A 17,563-nucleotide genomic window follows, 5' to 3' on the forward strand; every position below is an offset into this window, starting at 1 on the left:
ACTTAGGAAACCTGCCTACTTTCATACCAGTGAGGGTCCAGAGACCCTTTTCCCATGGATTCTGTGAATTCCTGGCAGGTTATATTTTCCATATGCCTTCCCCTTTCTTTGTGCCAGCACAGTCCCTCTTGGGTGCTTACTGCCTGGTATAGAGAGCAAGTCAGTCCAGATGTGCAGTCCCTTATTACTCCACCCCCTTCTTGAATGCATGTCTCAATATTCTGTGAATCTAATCATTTCCCTGATTTTTTTTTTTTTTTGAAGGTAGGGAGGAAGGGGGAGGCCATTGAAGAACTCTGGAGTTTCTATACTCCTGGTCCATCCGCATTCTCGTTGCAATCTTTTTTTCTCTCCCTGGCTGCAAACATATACTATTCTGGTATTCAGGAATGTTCCAAACACATTTAGGTCCCTGGGTCTGGCTTGTAAAAGCCTTTTCTCAATAAGTGGAGAGATATTGCTCTCTAGATCAATTTCTCTCTTCTGCAAAGAAAATTATTCATTTTTCTTCTTATTATATTACTTTCTAAAAGGTGATAACACATAGTATCTGACTGGAGTCTATAGAGTTTTATGTGATTTTTGTGAACCCTGTGAAGCTGGATACATGGAGCTCTAATCAGATCTTCCAAAAGGCCTGTGATCCCCAAGAATCTTAAAATCCACCACCAAATAGAATGAAGTGTATTTTCTCCCCCCAAATACTTTGCAAAGCTTTTATATTTGTGAAGGTGGCACTGAGCAGACGATGATTTTTGCAGGTCTGCATTTTAGTGATGGTGTCTCCCTCCCAGGTCTTACCAGAAAGTACTCTGAGCTTCTCTGTGGGAAGCTCTTATAAACCAGAAAGCATATTTCATGAGCACTCTGCCATGGGATGTTTTCTTACTTACCCTGGTAGGCTTAGAGAAAAAAAATCAGGAGGAAGGCAACTGCATTAGTGCTCATTGCCTCTGGTGGTGACTATGGGGTAGAAATAGCTGGTGGCTGACTCTAACAGTGAGAACCCCAGTGTTTGCCATATTATGGTGTCTGATTAAAAGACCATTAATCTAGCCAGCTGGAAGCATGCTCCTTTCCTAAACCTGTTTCTCCTCTGGTAGTTAGGTCACCCGGAATGGACTAACACTCAAACCACATAAATGACTTTGTCTTTTAAAACCAGGTTTTGATTTATTTGCTTTGGGCAAAGGTTCCACTATTTTCAATTTAGGAACTGTGTTCTCTTCCTGGCCTTCAGTGGGGTTATACACAGAATCCTAAATAATAGCATCGTGTGAACTCATTTTGTTTGTTTTCAGATGGCCTTTATGGTTTTCTATTAAATTCAAGTACCTTGCTCATTGAAATCATTTTTGTAGCATCTTATTGACCATTTCTTTTATGTAGGAGGACTATTACACATTTAGGGATTTTGTTATGCTTCTATTACTCACAAAATCACATTAAACAGTTTATTTCAATAATAAAGAATTTGGGGGAATTCCTCCATTCTCCAAGCAAATATTATGCTGTGTTACTCCTAGTGGAAATCATGATGTCAGGAATTCAACATCATTGATAATAATTGCATTTATAACCCAGCTCTCTGCTTATAAAAATAAAAATAAAAACAGAAAGACAAGAGAAATGCTTACTTGTCAACATGGAGAAATATAGAAAATCACTTGCCAGCATTTAAAATGTATCCTTTTTTGTATCTAGATTCTAGGGTATTTCTGAAATGAGGGAAATGTCCAAAACTGAACACCACACTGAACACCACAAAAAATGCAGGAGGCAGAATGAGGAACTGCATCTTATAGTTATCATCTCACCACCTTGAAAACAAAATGCTCGACTGTGCTTGCTTAGTAGGTGAAAATAGTATAATATTAGAGATGAGATCATTTGTTTTCCCATCTTGCTGACTTAGCTATTGCCCCATGCTTTAAAATGATTCATTTCCATTACTCCAAAAAGAAAGGAAAGCTATATTTTTCCTTTTTGCTTTTTAAGAAAATGTATTGTTCCCATTATACCATATCCTACCCAGGAATTTAATCCATTCATTAATTCATCTGTCATGACCTGAGTACCAACACAGATATTAGAGTTAGTACCAGAAAAGCCAATGGGTATTACCCTTGAAGAGCACAAACGTAATAGCTGTTGTGATGGGATAGTTACTGCACACTTAAGTGCACAAGGGAGGGCTTCTAAACTGATGGAAAGTCAAGGAAGCCTTGAAGGTCACGAGGCCTAGGCACCACAACAGGGTCTAGTACAACTGAGCAATAAATAGGTGTGTTGGAGGAAAGGAGGAAAGCTCTCATGTAGCTAGAGTGAAGGAAACACTTGAGAGAGAAGCCAGAATGGATCATGCTAAAGAATTTGACTTTTGAGTCAAAGACATTCACATCTTGAGCTGAATTCTGCACAGGTTCTGCTGGCCTATTCCCATGGTGACGCGGACCCGAGCTCTGAATTTCCAGACATGAAACTAGTGGTCTGACTGTATGAAGTGTTGCCTTGATCATCACAAAGGAATCCCCATGGAAAGATGTATATGTTAACATGACCCAAGCTTTGTTTCATCTTGAGGTCATGTCATCTAACCGCTAATGCCTTGCATTTAAATTTAGAAGTTTATTGAGGATTTTTTTTTCAAAGACAATTTCCTCTCCTTGAGGAATGCTTACACCAGCTGCCAAACTCATTTTTCCTTTTTTTTTTTTTTTTTTTATTTTATTTTTATTTTTTATTAACGGAAAAAAAAAAAAAGAAGAAATTAACTCATTTTTCCTTTTTTGTTTGGGTTTTTAAAATTTGTTATTTGTCAGAGACTCTCTTTATGCTAATCCCTTGGATCTATAATCTTTACAAACATTCTGATATGCATATGCAATGATTAGAAAGTTTTCAATCCAAACTTAGCTAAACTTGAAATAATAGAGGTGCCTGCAAGGAAAAGACATGGTGTTGGTTTAAGAAACCTGGTTAGTACCATCTCTGCCAGTTAATAAGCTGATGACAATGGGCAATTTCCCAACCTCTTTGTGCTTAAATTTCTGCATCTCATAAAGTGGAAATGCTATCTGTTCTATTTAGTGTTCTAGGCTGTTATAAGCACAAAATGAAATAATTGATGTGAAAGTATTATATAATAGAAGGAATGCCAGGAGCATCAACCATTAGACAAGATACTCCTGCAAACTTGTTTAATATTTAACTGACCAGTGTTTGAATATACCTCCCTCCATTCCCTTTGGTTTGTGTGACCTGAATCAAGTAACTTTAGTCTCTGTGAGGGTCTATTTCACAACGATAAAAGAGATGTAAAAATAATGGCATCAAAATCCCGTGGGGATTAAATGGAATGATGTGTGTCCCGTACCTACCCCGGAATTGAAGCAAAAGAGAACGTAACATTCTAAGTTCTCTCTTTATTGGTTTCCACATTTGTCCAAGATTGCATGGAAGACTGAGATGACAATGAAAAAGTTTCTCATACAAAACCACCAGCCACACATTAAGTGTTCAGAGGAATGTTTGCTTTCTAGCCCTTACTCAACTACCCCCTTCCACAGTGCCCTATTTCCTTTTCTGTTTCTTCATGCATCCCAAAGGCAAGTGATTACAATTCAGGTACTGAAGGCTGACCGCCAACAGGGGAACTGTGGCTCCCTCTGCTTTCCTCGCTCTCATTCTGTGATGGATTGGGATACAGGATCACTTTTATATTATAAAATATAAATATATTTTATATTCAGATGTTTGTTGGGGAAGGTTAATACATATGTATGTGTGGAGGAATTTATTTCCTATGGAGTATATATTGAAACTAAATGGGTCTATATATAGATACCTGATAAAAATATTGTGTGTTTATAAAATATTATTATTTTCTAAGGTCCAAGGTTAGCTTCTGTACCAAGAAAAGTTTTATGCATTTAATTTTTAGGAGCAACTATAATGAAGGGTTCCTCACATTAATGATTTTACAATTAGAATCTGAAACATATTCTAGAGTATTGGATATTGGCAATGGAGCTTTTATACTTTTAGAAATCATACATATTTTTCTCTTTGATTATAAAATTGCAAAATTCAGAAAATCATAAATAAAAATATGACAGTCATAGTAATCTTGTCCATATAACATTCTAGAATATTGTTCATTTGACTTTTTTGATGCGTATATGTATATTGTTGACACTGCACTGAGTACATAATCTTTTATTTTACGTTTTACACTTAAAATGATACCTTAGGCAAGGCATTATGAAAAATCCCTTGTAGAGAATTTTTTTGTTGTTGTTGTAGGAGTTTTAGAAGTCCAGTCATTAACCACAGGAATGTAAACCTTCATGAAGTACTTATAAATCTCAATAGCAGATTATTCAGGTGCCATTTGCAGCTCTCTCACTGTGCTCTTGAAGTGTCTCACTCTTAAAAACATATTTGCATGCGTACTTATTATTCTATCAGTATATTACTCATGCTTTTATTTTAGCATTTAATGTTTCTCAGACCAAAATGTTGTATCACAAAAATTGTAAATGTGATAGCCATTTAATTATGCATATATTTGTCAAATACTTCTTATAAGCATTTTTAATATCAGATAACATTGTTTATTTATCTTTCTGTAATCACAAATGCAAATGATGTATACATAAGGGATTGTTGAGAAAAGCTAAATTAATGATGAATATATAAATATATGACTCTGAGGCTACCTTGAAAACATAGACCGTGGAATGTATACAGATCAAATAAATGCTTAAAGGAATATGGGTCGTTGAAATAAATGTGAACATTATGGGCAAAAATGAGAAAGTAAAGCAAATATGAATTAGATACTTGCATAATAAATTATTTTAATAGTCTATAATGATTCTCTTAATTGTGAAAGTGTGTTCCTTCATAATTTTATGCTCAGAAATGTCAGTGACTATTCTAGAGAAAGCCTGAGAAATTTGCCACCATATTTCAGGAATATTTTCTTTTGAATTATTTGTTTAGAAAGAACTGTGTATTTTCCCTTCTTTATAGCTGAAAGGGTCTCAGTTCAAATGAAATTTCATTTTGAAATAATTTTAAATATTAAAACATATATATGCTTATAGTGAGAATTTATTGGAAAATTATTGGAATTAAGCCTGATTTTTATAAAAATGCATTAGCAAAATATGTTCATAAGGCTATGATTTCTATTAATGGTAAAAGTGGATCTGAATGTGACGTTGACTCTCTGCTCACTGCCCCTGCCTCATTGATGTTGTTTTATTTATTTTTATATTAGAGAAGTTGTGAGTTTACAAAACAAACATGCATAAAATACAGGATTCCCATGTACCACCCCACCATTGATAGGGAAGTTTTGTTACAATTGATGATAGGAGTTTTTTTTATAATTGTGCTATTTTTTTAACAGTAATAGCCAGTATTTTTTTTCAGCAATCTTATGCTTTAGGTACTATGTGAAGCAGTTTACATGGATTATCTCATTTAAAATATCTAATACACAGGCCTTTGAAATATGTCATTATTATTATTGTTATTTAATTAGAGAAGTTGTAAGGTTACAGGAAAATCATGTAAAAAATGCAGCGTTCCCATATAGCCCCCCATTGTTGGTATTTTCTGCATTAATTAGGTACCTTTGTTACAATTGATGAACGGTTATAAAAATAGTATTATTAACTATCATCCATAGTTTACATTAGGTATATTTTCCCTCATACCACCTTATTACTAACACCTTGTATTAATGGCATACTTTTTTTTAATTCATGAAAGAGCATTCCTATAATTATACTATAAACTATAGTCCCTCATTTATGATAGAGTTCACTGTGTTATATAGTCACATGTTTTATCTTCTAATTTTTGTTCTAGTAACATATACTGCCTAAAGTTCCCCTTTTAAGCCGTATTCACATATATAATTCAGTGTTGTTAATTACACTTGCAGTATTAAGTTACCATAAGCCACCATCCATTTCCAAAATTTTACAGTCAATCTAAATAGAGGCTCTATACAAATTAACCATCAACTCGCCAGTCTCTACCCCCTAATCTATTCCCTGGTAAACTATATCCTAGATTCTAGCTCTATGAATTTGCTTATTATAGTTAGTTCATATTCGTGAGATCATACAATATTTCTCCTTTTATGTCTGTTTTATTTCACTCAGTGTAATGTCCTCAAGTTTTGTCCATCTTATCACTTGCATCAGGACTTCATTCCTTTTTACAGCTGAATAATATTCCATTGTGTGTATATACCATATTGTATTTTATTGTTTGATAGACAACTGGGTTGCTTTCAACTTTTGGCAATTGTGCATAATGCCACTATGAACATCATTGAGCAAATATCTATTTTAGTCTCTGATTTCATATTTTCTAGGTATATTCCTAATAGCAGGGTTATTGGCTCATGTGGCAATTCTATGCTTAGCTTCCTAAAGAACTGCAAAACTGTCTTCTACAGCAGCTGCACCATTTTACATTCCCACCAGAAATGAATGAGTATTCTTATTTTTTCATGTCCTCTCTAACACTTATGGTTTCCAGATTTTCTTTAATAGTAGCCATTCTACTGGTTGTGAATTAATATCTCATTGTGGTTTTGGTTTGCATTTACGTAATAGCCAGTGATGTTGAACATCTTTTCATGTGCTTTTTAGCCATTCATAGATCCTCTTTTTTTGAGAAATGTCTATTTAAGTCTTTTGCCCATTTTTTGATTGGGTCTTTTTATTGTTGAGTTGTAGGATTTCATTACATATTCTGAACAATGAACCCTCACTGGATATGTGGTTTTCAATACAGGATGTCTTTTCACTTTTATAAGAAAGTCCTTTGGTGCACAAAAGGTTTTAATTTTGAGGTGATCCCATTTATCAATTTTTTTGTTCATTGCCTTTGCTTTGGGAGTAAAGTCTAAGAAACCATTGCTTACCAGGAAATCTTGAAGATACATCCCTATATTTTATTCTACAAGTTTTGTGGTCCTGGTTCTTATATTTAGGTCTTTGAAAACGTTTTGAAATAATTTTTATATGTGATTTGAGATAGGAGTCAGTTTTCTTTTTTTCTTTGAAACTGGATATCCAATTTCCCACACAATTTGTTGAAGGGACATTTCTTTCCCAATTGAGTGGATTTAGCACCTGTGTCAAAAATCAGTTGGATCTAGGGGATGCAAGGGTAGTTCAGGTAGAATTCTCACCTACCATTTGGGAGACCTGGGTTTGATTCCCGGCCCATGCACTTCTCAAAAACAAACAGACAAGCTAACAAAAAAAAGAAAAAAATAAACAAAAATTTAACAAAAGGTGCTGCAATAATGGATACTCACATGGAGAAAAAATGAAATGTGACCCCAGACATATAGGCTACAAAAAAAATCAATTGGATCTAGATGCAAGGGTCTATTTCTGAACTCTCAGTATGATTCCACTGGTTGATACATTTATCTTTGTGCCTGTACGATACTGCCTTGACTACTGTAGCTTTGTAATATGTCTTAAAGTCAGAAACTGTGAGTCCCCCAACTTTGTTCTTCTTTCACAGGATGTTATTGGCTATTCAGGGCTATTTACTCTTTCAAATAAATTTGCTAATTGGGTTTTACATTTCTGTAAAGTAGGACTTTGGAATTGTGGTTGGGATTCCATAAAATCTGTAAATCATTTTGGGTGGAAATGACATCTTAACAATGTTTAGTCTTCCAATCCATGAACACAGAGTGTCCTTCCATTTATTTATATTTTCTTTGATCTCTTTGCAATGTTTTGTAGTTTTATGTGTACGAGTCCTTTAAATCCTTGGTTACATGCATTCCTAGATATTTGGTTCTTAAATTGTTCTTGTAAATGGATTTTTAAAAAGTTTCTGCCTCAGATTGCTCATTACTAATTATACCAGCACTACTGGTTTTCTCATGTTGATTTTGTACTGCACCTCATTACCGAGTTCATTTATTAGCTCTAGTAGCTTTGAGGTAGATTTTGGGGGGACTTTATATATATAGGTTCATGTCATATGCACATTTTACTTCTTCCTTTCCAAATTCGATGCTTTCATTTCTTTTTCTGGCTTAACTGCTCTGGCTAAAACTTCAAGTACAATGTTGAATAGCAGTAGTGACAGTGGGCATCCTTGTCCTGTTCAGATCCTAGTGGGAAATTTTTCAGTCTTTTGTCATTGAATATGATATTAGCTGTGGGTTTTTTCATATATGATCCTTATCATGTTGAGTAAGTTTCTTTCTATTCCTATTTTCTAAGCGTTCTTATGAAGAAAGGCTGCGGGATTTTGTCAAATGCCTTTTCTGTATCAATGGAAGCAATAATGTGTTTTGCCCTTCATTTATTTAATGTGCTATATTTCATCAATTGGTTTTCTTATGTTGAATCACCCTTGTATCCCTGGGAAAAAACCCACTTGATTGTAGTGTATAATTCTTTTACTGTGCTGTTGGATTAGGTTTGTAAGTATTTTTGATGCTTTTCATATCTATATTCATAAAAGAAATTGGTCTATAATTTTCTTTTCTTGTAGTCATTATCTACCTTTTGTATTAGGGGGATGCTGGCTTCATAGAAGGAGTTAGGTTGTGTTCTCTCCTCTGCAATTTTTGGGAAAAGTCTGAGCAGTATTGGTATTAATTCCTCTTGAAATGATAGAATTCATCTGTGAAGCCATCTGGTTCTGGGATTTTCCTTGTTGGGAGGTTTTTGATCACTGATTCAATCTCATTACTTGTCAATGGTCTGTTTAGGTCTTTTATTTCTTCTCAAGTCAGTATAGGTTGTTCATGTATTTGTTGGAATTTGCCCATTTCATCCTGATTGTCTAATTTGTTGGTATACTGTTGTTCATAGTACCCTCTTATGATATCTTTTATTTATATGGATTCAGTAGTAACATCCCCCTCTCTTTTCTTATTTTATTTATTTGTGTCTTCTCTCTTTTTTTCTTTCTCACTCTAGCTAAGTGGTTGCCTCTTAACTGGCCTTTTCAAAGAACTAATAAGTTTTGTTAATTCTCTCAATTTTTTTTTTTTTTAGTTCCCTATTTCATTTATTTCCTGCTCTAATCTTTGTTTTTTTTCTTTCCTCCTTCTTGCTTTGGGATTAGTTTGCTGTTCGTTTTCTAGTTCCTCCAGGTGTGCAGTTAGGTCTTTGATTTAAGCTCTTTTTCTTGTTTTAATTTAAGCTTTTAGGGCTATAAATTTTCCCCTCAGGACTGCCTTCACTGCATGTCATACATTTTTATATGTTGTGTTCTTCTTTTTCATTTTTTTAAAGATATTTACTGATTTCTCTTGCAGTTTCTTCTTTGATACACTTGTTTAAGAATCTGTTATTTAACTTCCATATATTTATGGATTTTCCAGTTCTCCTCCTTTTATTGATTTCCAGCTTCATTCCATTATGATCAGAGAAGATGCTTTGTATAATTTGTCTTTTTAAATTTATTGCAATGTGTTTTGTGGCCCAACATGTGGTCTATCCTGGATGATGATCCATAGGCACTTGGGAAGAATATATCTTACAGTCTGTGGGTATAATGCTCTGTATATATCTCTTAGGTCCAGTTCATTTATTATATTATTTAAGTTCTTTGTTTCCTTTTTGATCTTCTGTCTAGATGTTCTGTCTATTGCTGAGAGCAGTGTACTGAAGTCATCACTATTGCTGTAGAGGTGACTGTTTCTCCTTCAGCCTTGCTAGTGTTTGTCTCATGTATTTTTGGGTATTGTGGTTAACTGCATGCACATTTATGATTATTATTTCTTCTTGGTGGATTGCCCCTTTTATTAATATATAATGTCCTTTTCTCTTATAACAGCTTTTGACTAAAGTTTATTTTGTCCATACCAGCCCTTTTTTGTTACTATTTTTGTGGAATTTCTTTCTCCAAACTTTCACTTTAAACCTATTTGTATCTTTGAGTCCAAGGTGAATCTCTTGTACACAACATATAGTTGGGTCATTCTTTTAGTCGATTATATCAATCTTTACCTTTTGTTTGGGGAGTTTGGTCCATTAATAACTGATGTTTATCCTACTGTAAAGGCAATACTTACTTCAGCAATTTGCCTTTGTTTTTTATATGTAACATCTTTTTTTGTCTCTCTTTCCATTATAATCGATGTTTTGTGATGTGTCTGGCTGGTCCCTTTCTCATTTCTATTTTTTTATTTTTATTTTTAAAATATATTTTTTGTGATTACCCTGAAGTTTATATTATGTAAACTCTATCTACAATTCACTGATTTGAAGAGATACCAACAACTTCAATAGCATGCATGCTCTCTGCTCCCATATCCCTCATTTGCCCTCTTGATATTGTTTTTGTCTCACTTTACCCCTATACTTTGCATGTCCTTTATCATGCCTTTTTCTTGTTCAATTTTATCCTGACACTATAGGAATTAAAGAGTCAGGTTGTATGTTGAGCTTACATTACTATTGGCATTTGCATTTACCCTTTTAGTAACCCTTACTAAAGATTTTTATTTCTTTACACTATTCCAAGCCATTTTCTTCTTTCTTTTCCTTTTGAGATGTAGAACACCCTTTAATAATTCTTGTAGGGCAAATCTTTTGTTGACGAACTCTCTCAGTTCCTGTTTATCTGTGGTTATTTTCAACTGTCCCTCATTTTTGAAGGACAGTTTTACTGGATAAAGAATTTTTGACTGATAGTTTTTTCTCTTTCAGTATATTCCATGAAACTGCCTTCTTGCCTTCATGGTATCTGAAGAAAAATCAGAACTTATTCTTATTGAGGATCCCTTATACGAGTTGAATCGCTTTTCTCTTGCTGCTTTCAGAATTCTCTCTTTATCTTTGGATTTGACAATGTGATTAGTCTGTGTCTCAGTGTAGGTCTATTAGGATTTATTTTGTTTGGAGTACACTTTGCTTCTTGGACAGGTATATTCATAGCTTTCATCAGAGCTGGGAAATTTTCAGCCATTATTCCCTCAATAATCCCCTTCTTTCTGTACCTTTCCTTCCTCTTCTCCTTCTGGGACACCCATGAAGTATATGTTTGCGTGCTTCATGCTGTCACTCAAATTCCTGAGACACTGTCCAATGTTTTCTATTCTTTTCTTTATCTGTTCTTCTGAATGTATGATTTCAATTATCCTGTCGTATTGTTTGCTGATTCTCTCATCTGCCTGTTCAAATCTTCTGTTGTATGTCTGTAGTCTATTTTAATCTCTGCTATTGTGACTTTCATCCCATAATTTCTGTTATCTTTCTTTTTTTTTACTTTAAATCTTTACTTATGCTCACACATTGTCTTCTTAGTATCCTTTAAATCTTTATCAATATTTCCCTTCATCTCCTTGAGTTAATTTAGAAGATTTGTTTGAATTCCTTGACTAGTTATACTAATTTCATGTCTCCTCTGATGTTTTAATTTGTTCCCTTGACTGAGCCATTTTTCCTGTTTCTTAGTGTGGCTTGTAATTTTTTTTTTTTGATGTCTAGGTATCTGATTACTGTGATGAGTTTATTCTGAAGGTCAGTCTCTCTTTCTGACTTAAAGGTCAACTTTTATCATTGATTGGCTTTGTATTTAGGCTCTTCTCTGATTTTTGGTCCAACTTATTATAGACCTATAGAATAGTCCAAGTTTAACAGATCAGATTTTCTCAGTTCTTTTTCATCTGATTCTTGCCCTGATATGCAGTGCAATTTTTAAGATTGGGCTATTTGTGCAATTGTTTCACCTCCAGGAGAAAGCTTCCTATCCTCTATTCCTTCTCCAGGAATCTTGATCTGTTCTGTTTACTTTTGTAAAGTCTGTAGAATTTTCTCTACATCTCCTTTGATTTATTTACATTCTCTTTTCCACTCAATGCCTTGTTTTCCTTACACTTTTCAGTTTGGGGAACTTCCTGTCTCACAGCAGTTCCATTTAAGCCCCCTCCCCCCCCCCCTTTTTTTCCCTCTATGGGAGTATTCTCCCTCCAATTCTTTTCTCTAATGGTATCCACTCCAGGGAGCCAGATGGGATCAATCCAGAAAGGTGGGTCACTCCAGAAAAGTCTGTTCTGTATTTAGGAGGCCCAGTCAAAAGAAACTGGATTAAGTGAGCATACTACTTACCAGATGATCTGCTGCTGTCTTTTTCCACACCTCTACCCCAGGGACCCTTTAATATGCAACATTACTCAAGGGCTTGTGTTCTGCCCTGGATCTGTAGACTTGGGTGCCTGTGCTGGGATATGTATAGAGTTCTAACTCACTACTATCAGTGGCCCTATAGTTTGTGTTTGCAGTGGGACTGGGGCACTCTGAGTGTTCCTAAGCTGAGTTGGACTAGTGAGGGTGAAAGGAATGGACTGGTGGGTCTGGGATCAAAATTTCATGCCTGATATTTTTCACAATTCAGCATTTGTAGATAAATTCTTCAGTCTCTTCCATCCTCAAGGGTCCTAAGCAAGTGGAATTTGTCCTTTTATTTGCTGAATCTCTGGAAAGGTTTTTTTCAGGGGATATGTTACATTGCAAAGTTGATGACATCTCATGGGTTTTTATGTAGTGCTTCAGATTCAAATTACAATTGTTTCATCATCTACTTACATATAAATTCACCAAATAAATTGCAAGCTTCTTCATACAAGATAACACATTTCTTTCCAAGGTCACATCTCTAATAAATGAGGAGTTGGATTCAAACTCACGCCTTCCAGATCTAACATCAATGGCACAGACACTACATAATGTCAGTCATCACAACCATTACTATCTACCATAGCAGAAACACATATTAAATATCCTTGTGGACAAGTTTATTCTCAAGCACAATTGAGTCCTCTGTGGGGTCTAATTACAGATTCCTGTAACACAGCACCTCACCTTGGGATGTCCCTTAAACTGTCTGGGCCCAAGTTTTCTTTCTTACTAGAAAAACTGAAATATATACCACTTTGGTAGGTTTGGTGAAGATGGAGTGAGATTATGCTTATTAATCAGGAGCGCAGCCTCTGATGCATACTAGTGAGCTGCCAAATACACACCTCCTTGTGCTAACTCAATTTGTTGGCCATTAAAAATTCTTATCAATAGCTAAGTAGAAGTATTATGCAGGTGCTTCACTGAGTACTTTCATTTACATTTTAACAATAGCCTCAACAACCACTCAGCCATGATTATGTTAGAAATCATCAATTCAAAATATTGGGAGGCTCTTGAGGCCACGTGCAGATCTTTTGGGGAAATGACAGCTGACGACCTGAAACCAAGGCAGGAGCCAGAAAAATAGAGTCAAGGCTAAGGGTTCTGGGGGTGTTCCCAAGGGTGATCTGTGTCTCTCAAACAAAGGCTGCATTTTCTAGGGACTTCTGTCTCCATCATACAGATTTACCTGGAAAATGATTCAAACATAAACATAAAGGGTTAGCTTCATTCACCAAAAATTAACTTAAATATAACACTTTTTTCTCCCCAGCAATGTTTCATATGTGGAGTTTAGTAATAAGACATATGATGTGCTATTCATTCACTCATTCATTCAGCTAAAATATATTGAGCAGCTACTAAGTGCTGTCCACTGTGCCAAGGACTTGGGTAGATGCATCAGTGAACAAAACACACAAAAAATGCTATCATTGTGGTACATCCATATATATATATATATATATATATATATATATATATATATATTTTGAAGAGATATTTATTAAGATAATTGTATATGCCAGACACCATTTTAAGCCCCTCAGGTGCAGCAGTAGAATAAAAGACATGGTTTCCAGCAGACCCTTAAATTATTGAAGATTGCTGAATGAGATTATTCTATGGCATGAATATAACCTCCTGGATAGTCAGTAGGACACCACTGGAACTGCAGCCTACAACTGCACAACATTCAGAAGCATCTCTCATTCTGACTTCTCTTACAGCCATAGTTTGCCCAATAAGGCGAGATTGAAGTGCAACTGGGAGAATTATTTTATGTAACAAATAAACAAGTGCCAGACCAAATTACTTACGCAAATGCTTTCTTCTTTTCCTGGCCAAACTCAACTCTTATGGACCGTGAAGCAACAAGGCAAGATATTTTTGTTTTTGAGGCTGATTTCCAACCCAGCTTCTGATTTCCTCTAGCTCAGTACTTTACTTTTACAGCTGACATTTTCACCTTCCCTCTTTTATTGAATAGGTGTTGATTCCAGGATTTGCTGCTTATTTGTTTAAGGTAATTAATGTTTGTGCTAATATAAATCGAATGGTATTAACCTGCATAATAACACAGAATGAATTTCTGAGTACTATATTGTTGAGAATCCAAAATCTACCAATAATTTGCTTTTTTTTTTTTTCTTGCGTGGGCAGGCAACAGGAATCAAATGAACTTGGGTCTCCATCACAGCAGGCTAGAACTCTGCCTGCTGAGCCACCATGGCCTGCCCTACCAGTAATTTGGAATAGTGACTTTCTCTTTTTTTTCCCCTATTGGTGTAAAAATGTTTGGACTTAGAATTTACCTTTCGTGGGTCATTACAGTAATGGTGTTTTTTATTTCATTCATCTCTTAGGTTTGGTGATGGCTATACAGTCAAAATTTGGCTCCATAAGGAAGCAAATCAGCATAGCATGATTTCTGACTGCTTAAAGCTAAATTTTCCAGGAGTTCAGTTTAAGGTAGTGCTAATATTCTACATTATATTTTGTTTTCAGTGCAAAAAAAATCTTATAAGAATACAATTTGTCACTTCCTGTTTTAATGCTATGCTGGCACAAGATTGTGACTATTGTCTTGGCCTCATTAAAAATTATACCACGGCCCCTACCAAAAATGATAGCATGAACAGGTGGTATTGCTTGGCAACTCTTATGACTGATGAGCCTGCCTGGCCACTTGAATTACCCAGAGTAGACTGTGATCAGGCATCATCCTTCCTTTCTGTGGGCACAACTTACATAGCTCATTTCGTTTAGGATGTTACATGTTAGTTAATTTCTTACATGTATTTGCTGCTAGGTTTGCAGTCTTAGTAGATCACTGTTATTATTTCACAAGAAGGTCTAGGCTAGAATTAGAATCTCCTTCAACCTTGACTCAAAGTGTGGTCCCTAAACGGCAGCATCTCCACCACCTGGGAACTTGTTAGACTTGCAGAATCTCAGGCCCCAATCTACTGAATCGGAATATGCATTTTAACAAGGCTACCAGCTTGGTTCTCATGCACATAAAATTTGAGAACCACTGTCTATAATTCATTTGGATAACCGCATTAGTCTAGTTTATCATAACTTTTAATAGGTTGTAGTCCATAAAATATTTATTACTTATTTCAGCAACAACCATTTTGTGAGATTTTACCATGCAAGACTCTATCTCATTCATAATTGAGTACCACTCTAAACGACCCTATAAAACAGACGTTATCATCCCCATTTTCTACATGAAAATGAGGCTCAAATGCCTTATCTAGACTCACTTGGCTAATGATGAGGACCATGAAAGCAGAGCCCAGGTCCCAGTGTGAAGTTCAGTGCTCCTCCACTGAATCTATCGTGCCACATTAACTTCCTGCTTCTGTAATATCTCTAGGCAGTTTCATATCCCCTTAAAGTCTTCCTGATGCTTATGACAAGGTGGGGGTGTATAAAGAGGCGTAACAGTAACACAACCTAGCTGAAAACCAATTTTCAAATATTTTCAAATATTCTCTGTGATAAACTTGTCATCAATAAGCATTTATTTGAGACTCACATGATGAACCCATAGTCCTGTTTGGTATTTGTGTGTGGTGGTTAGAATACAGATAACTGTATTTATCTGACCATTAAACATGTTTTTATTTTGTTTAATGATTGCATACACACACACACACTCACACGTCCTTTTGTCTTTTAGGGGCAGCACCTTAATTTATTGGAGTACCATGTACCGAAAAGATGGGGATGTTTAGCTGACTTGTTCAAAGTTCTAGAGCACAACAAGACCTTCTTGAATATCAAACACTACTCCATTAACCAAACCACTTTGGAACAGGTAGAATACTTTGAATGATTCAGTAGGTTGCCTTTTGATATGCTCATGAGGCCTAATTAAGATAGCTTTAAACTGAGCTGGATTTTGTTTTGAAATTAATGGCTGCTTGATTTTACAACATTGTGTTAAGAATGGTGAGTGACTTAGTTTGGAGGCCCACAATGGCAAAGGTTGCAAATTTATTGGCTTAAACAACAGGAGCTTAATGGCTCACAATTTTGAAGTCCAAAATGAAAGTTTTGTCAGGCTAGGCTTTCTCCAAAAGTCTGTAGCATTCTGACCTCCTCGTGTCTCCTCCTCTAGCTTCCCCTAACTATCCAAATTTCCACTACTTATAAGGACTTCGGTCATATGGGATTACGGCCCACCCTCATACAATTTGGCCTTATCTTAATAGTATCTTTGAAGAGCCTATTTATAAATGAACCCCTACCCACCAGATGGGATTTAGGATTTGAATACGTCTTATGGAGGATATGATTCAGCATTCAATATTGGGTGTGAGGAGGTTTGTTTATTGAATGTTCTCCATTCAAAGTATATATTCAACAGGGTTTCAATTTGTTCACAATTATACTGGACAATCAGTAGATTAAATCATGTCCAATCAACCTTCCCTTCTCCACATTATTCATGTCCAAAAGAATAAGGGGACTCTAATGTAATTAGAAAGAAAAAGTTCATGATTTACTAAGAGTACCAAAATGTAATGTTACATAACAACTTCTTTCTAGAAGTTAATGTCATTGAGAATTTCCAGATATACATTTTTTTAATTTTACAGAAATGAATATCATTCCTAAGGTGATGTCTTCAAATGATTTACATGTAATTTAGGAAAGCATGGTATGAATGAATGATTTGTGGCTTTTGGAAAGGTTGAGTATTGCTTTGAGAGAATACCCCCATCTTTATAAAAGTTGAGACTAAAATTTGTATTGCCCTCTTCTAGTTAACAACTGCTTTCATTATTTCTTTCAGGTATTTATTAATTTTGCCACAGAGCAGCAAGAAATTCCACAATCTACTCGTGAGCCATCCATTGACGGTTACCACCTTCGTCACTTGCCTATCTAAACACTAAAGAAAAAGCCTCTATAAGGAATAGAACCTTGTCTTTCATTTACAATTAGTACTGAAAGATCAAACAGCCAAGTGCAGATCTGAGAAGCTAGAAGATACACTGCAGGCAGTCATCGTACATTATCACCGTCAGTTTCCATTCTGAAACTCTTTTTAAATTAATAATCAGCAAATTAAAAAGTTAACATTTTCTGTAGACTTTAGGAGAGTTCCTTTAACAAATTTACCCTCTTTGCTAAGTAAAAGTGAGCACTGGCTTCTTTGTGACACACCTATGTGAATTGACAGTCTAACCTGAGACATTTTTTGGAACTGGAAATGCTGTCCCATTTCATCCAGTCCAAATGTTTTATTTTACTTTTAAGAAAACTGAGTCTCCCTTGCTTCCAATATTAAAACATTTTCCTAACTTATTTGTATAGGAAAATTAATATCTAGGACACTTCTCTATTTTTGT

The 17,563-nt window shown here is 35.3% G+C and overlaps 1 protein-coding gene across 1 annotated transcript in view; it reads left to right on the plus strand.

Annotated features, from left to right (window-relative positions):
* Nucleotides 1–17,296, plus strand: part of ABCA13 (ATP binding cassette subfamily A member 13) — a 442,652-nt gene extending 425,356 nt beyond the window's left edge. The window contains 3 exon segments of the mRNA XM_077118896.1: nucleotides 14,561–14,666; nucleotides 15,886–16,023; nucleotides 17,005–17,296. Of these exon segments, the coding sequence (XP_076975011.1) occupies nucleotides 14,561–14,666; nucleotides 15,886–16,023; nucleotides 17,005–17,100 (340 nt within the window). The 3' untranslated portion in view covers nucleotides 17,101–17,296.
* The last annotated feature ends 267 nt before the right edge of the window (nucleotides 17,297–17,563 follow it).

The sequence above is a fragment of the Tamandua tetradactyla genome, chromosome 1, assembly GCF_023851605.1.
Source record: "Tamandua tetradactyla isolate mTamTet1 chromosome 1, mTamTet1.pri, whole genome shotgun sequence".
Lineage (NCBI taxonomy): Eukaryota > Metazoa > Chordata > Mammalia > Pilosa > Myrmecophagidae > Tamandua > Tamandua tetradactyla.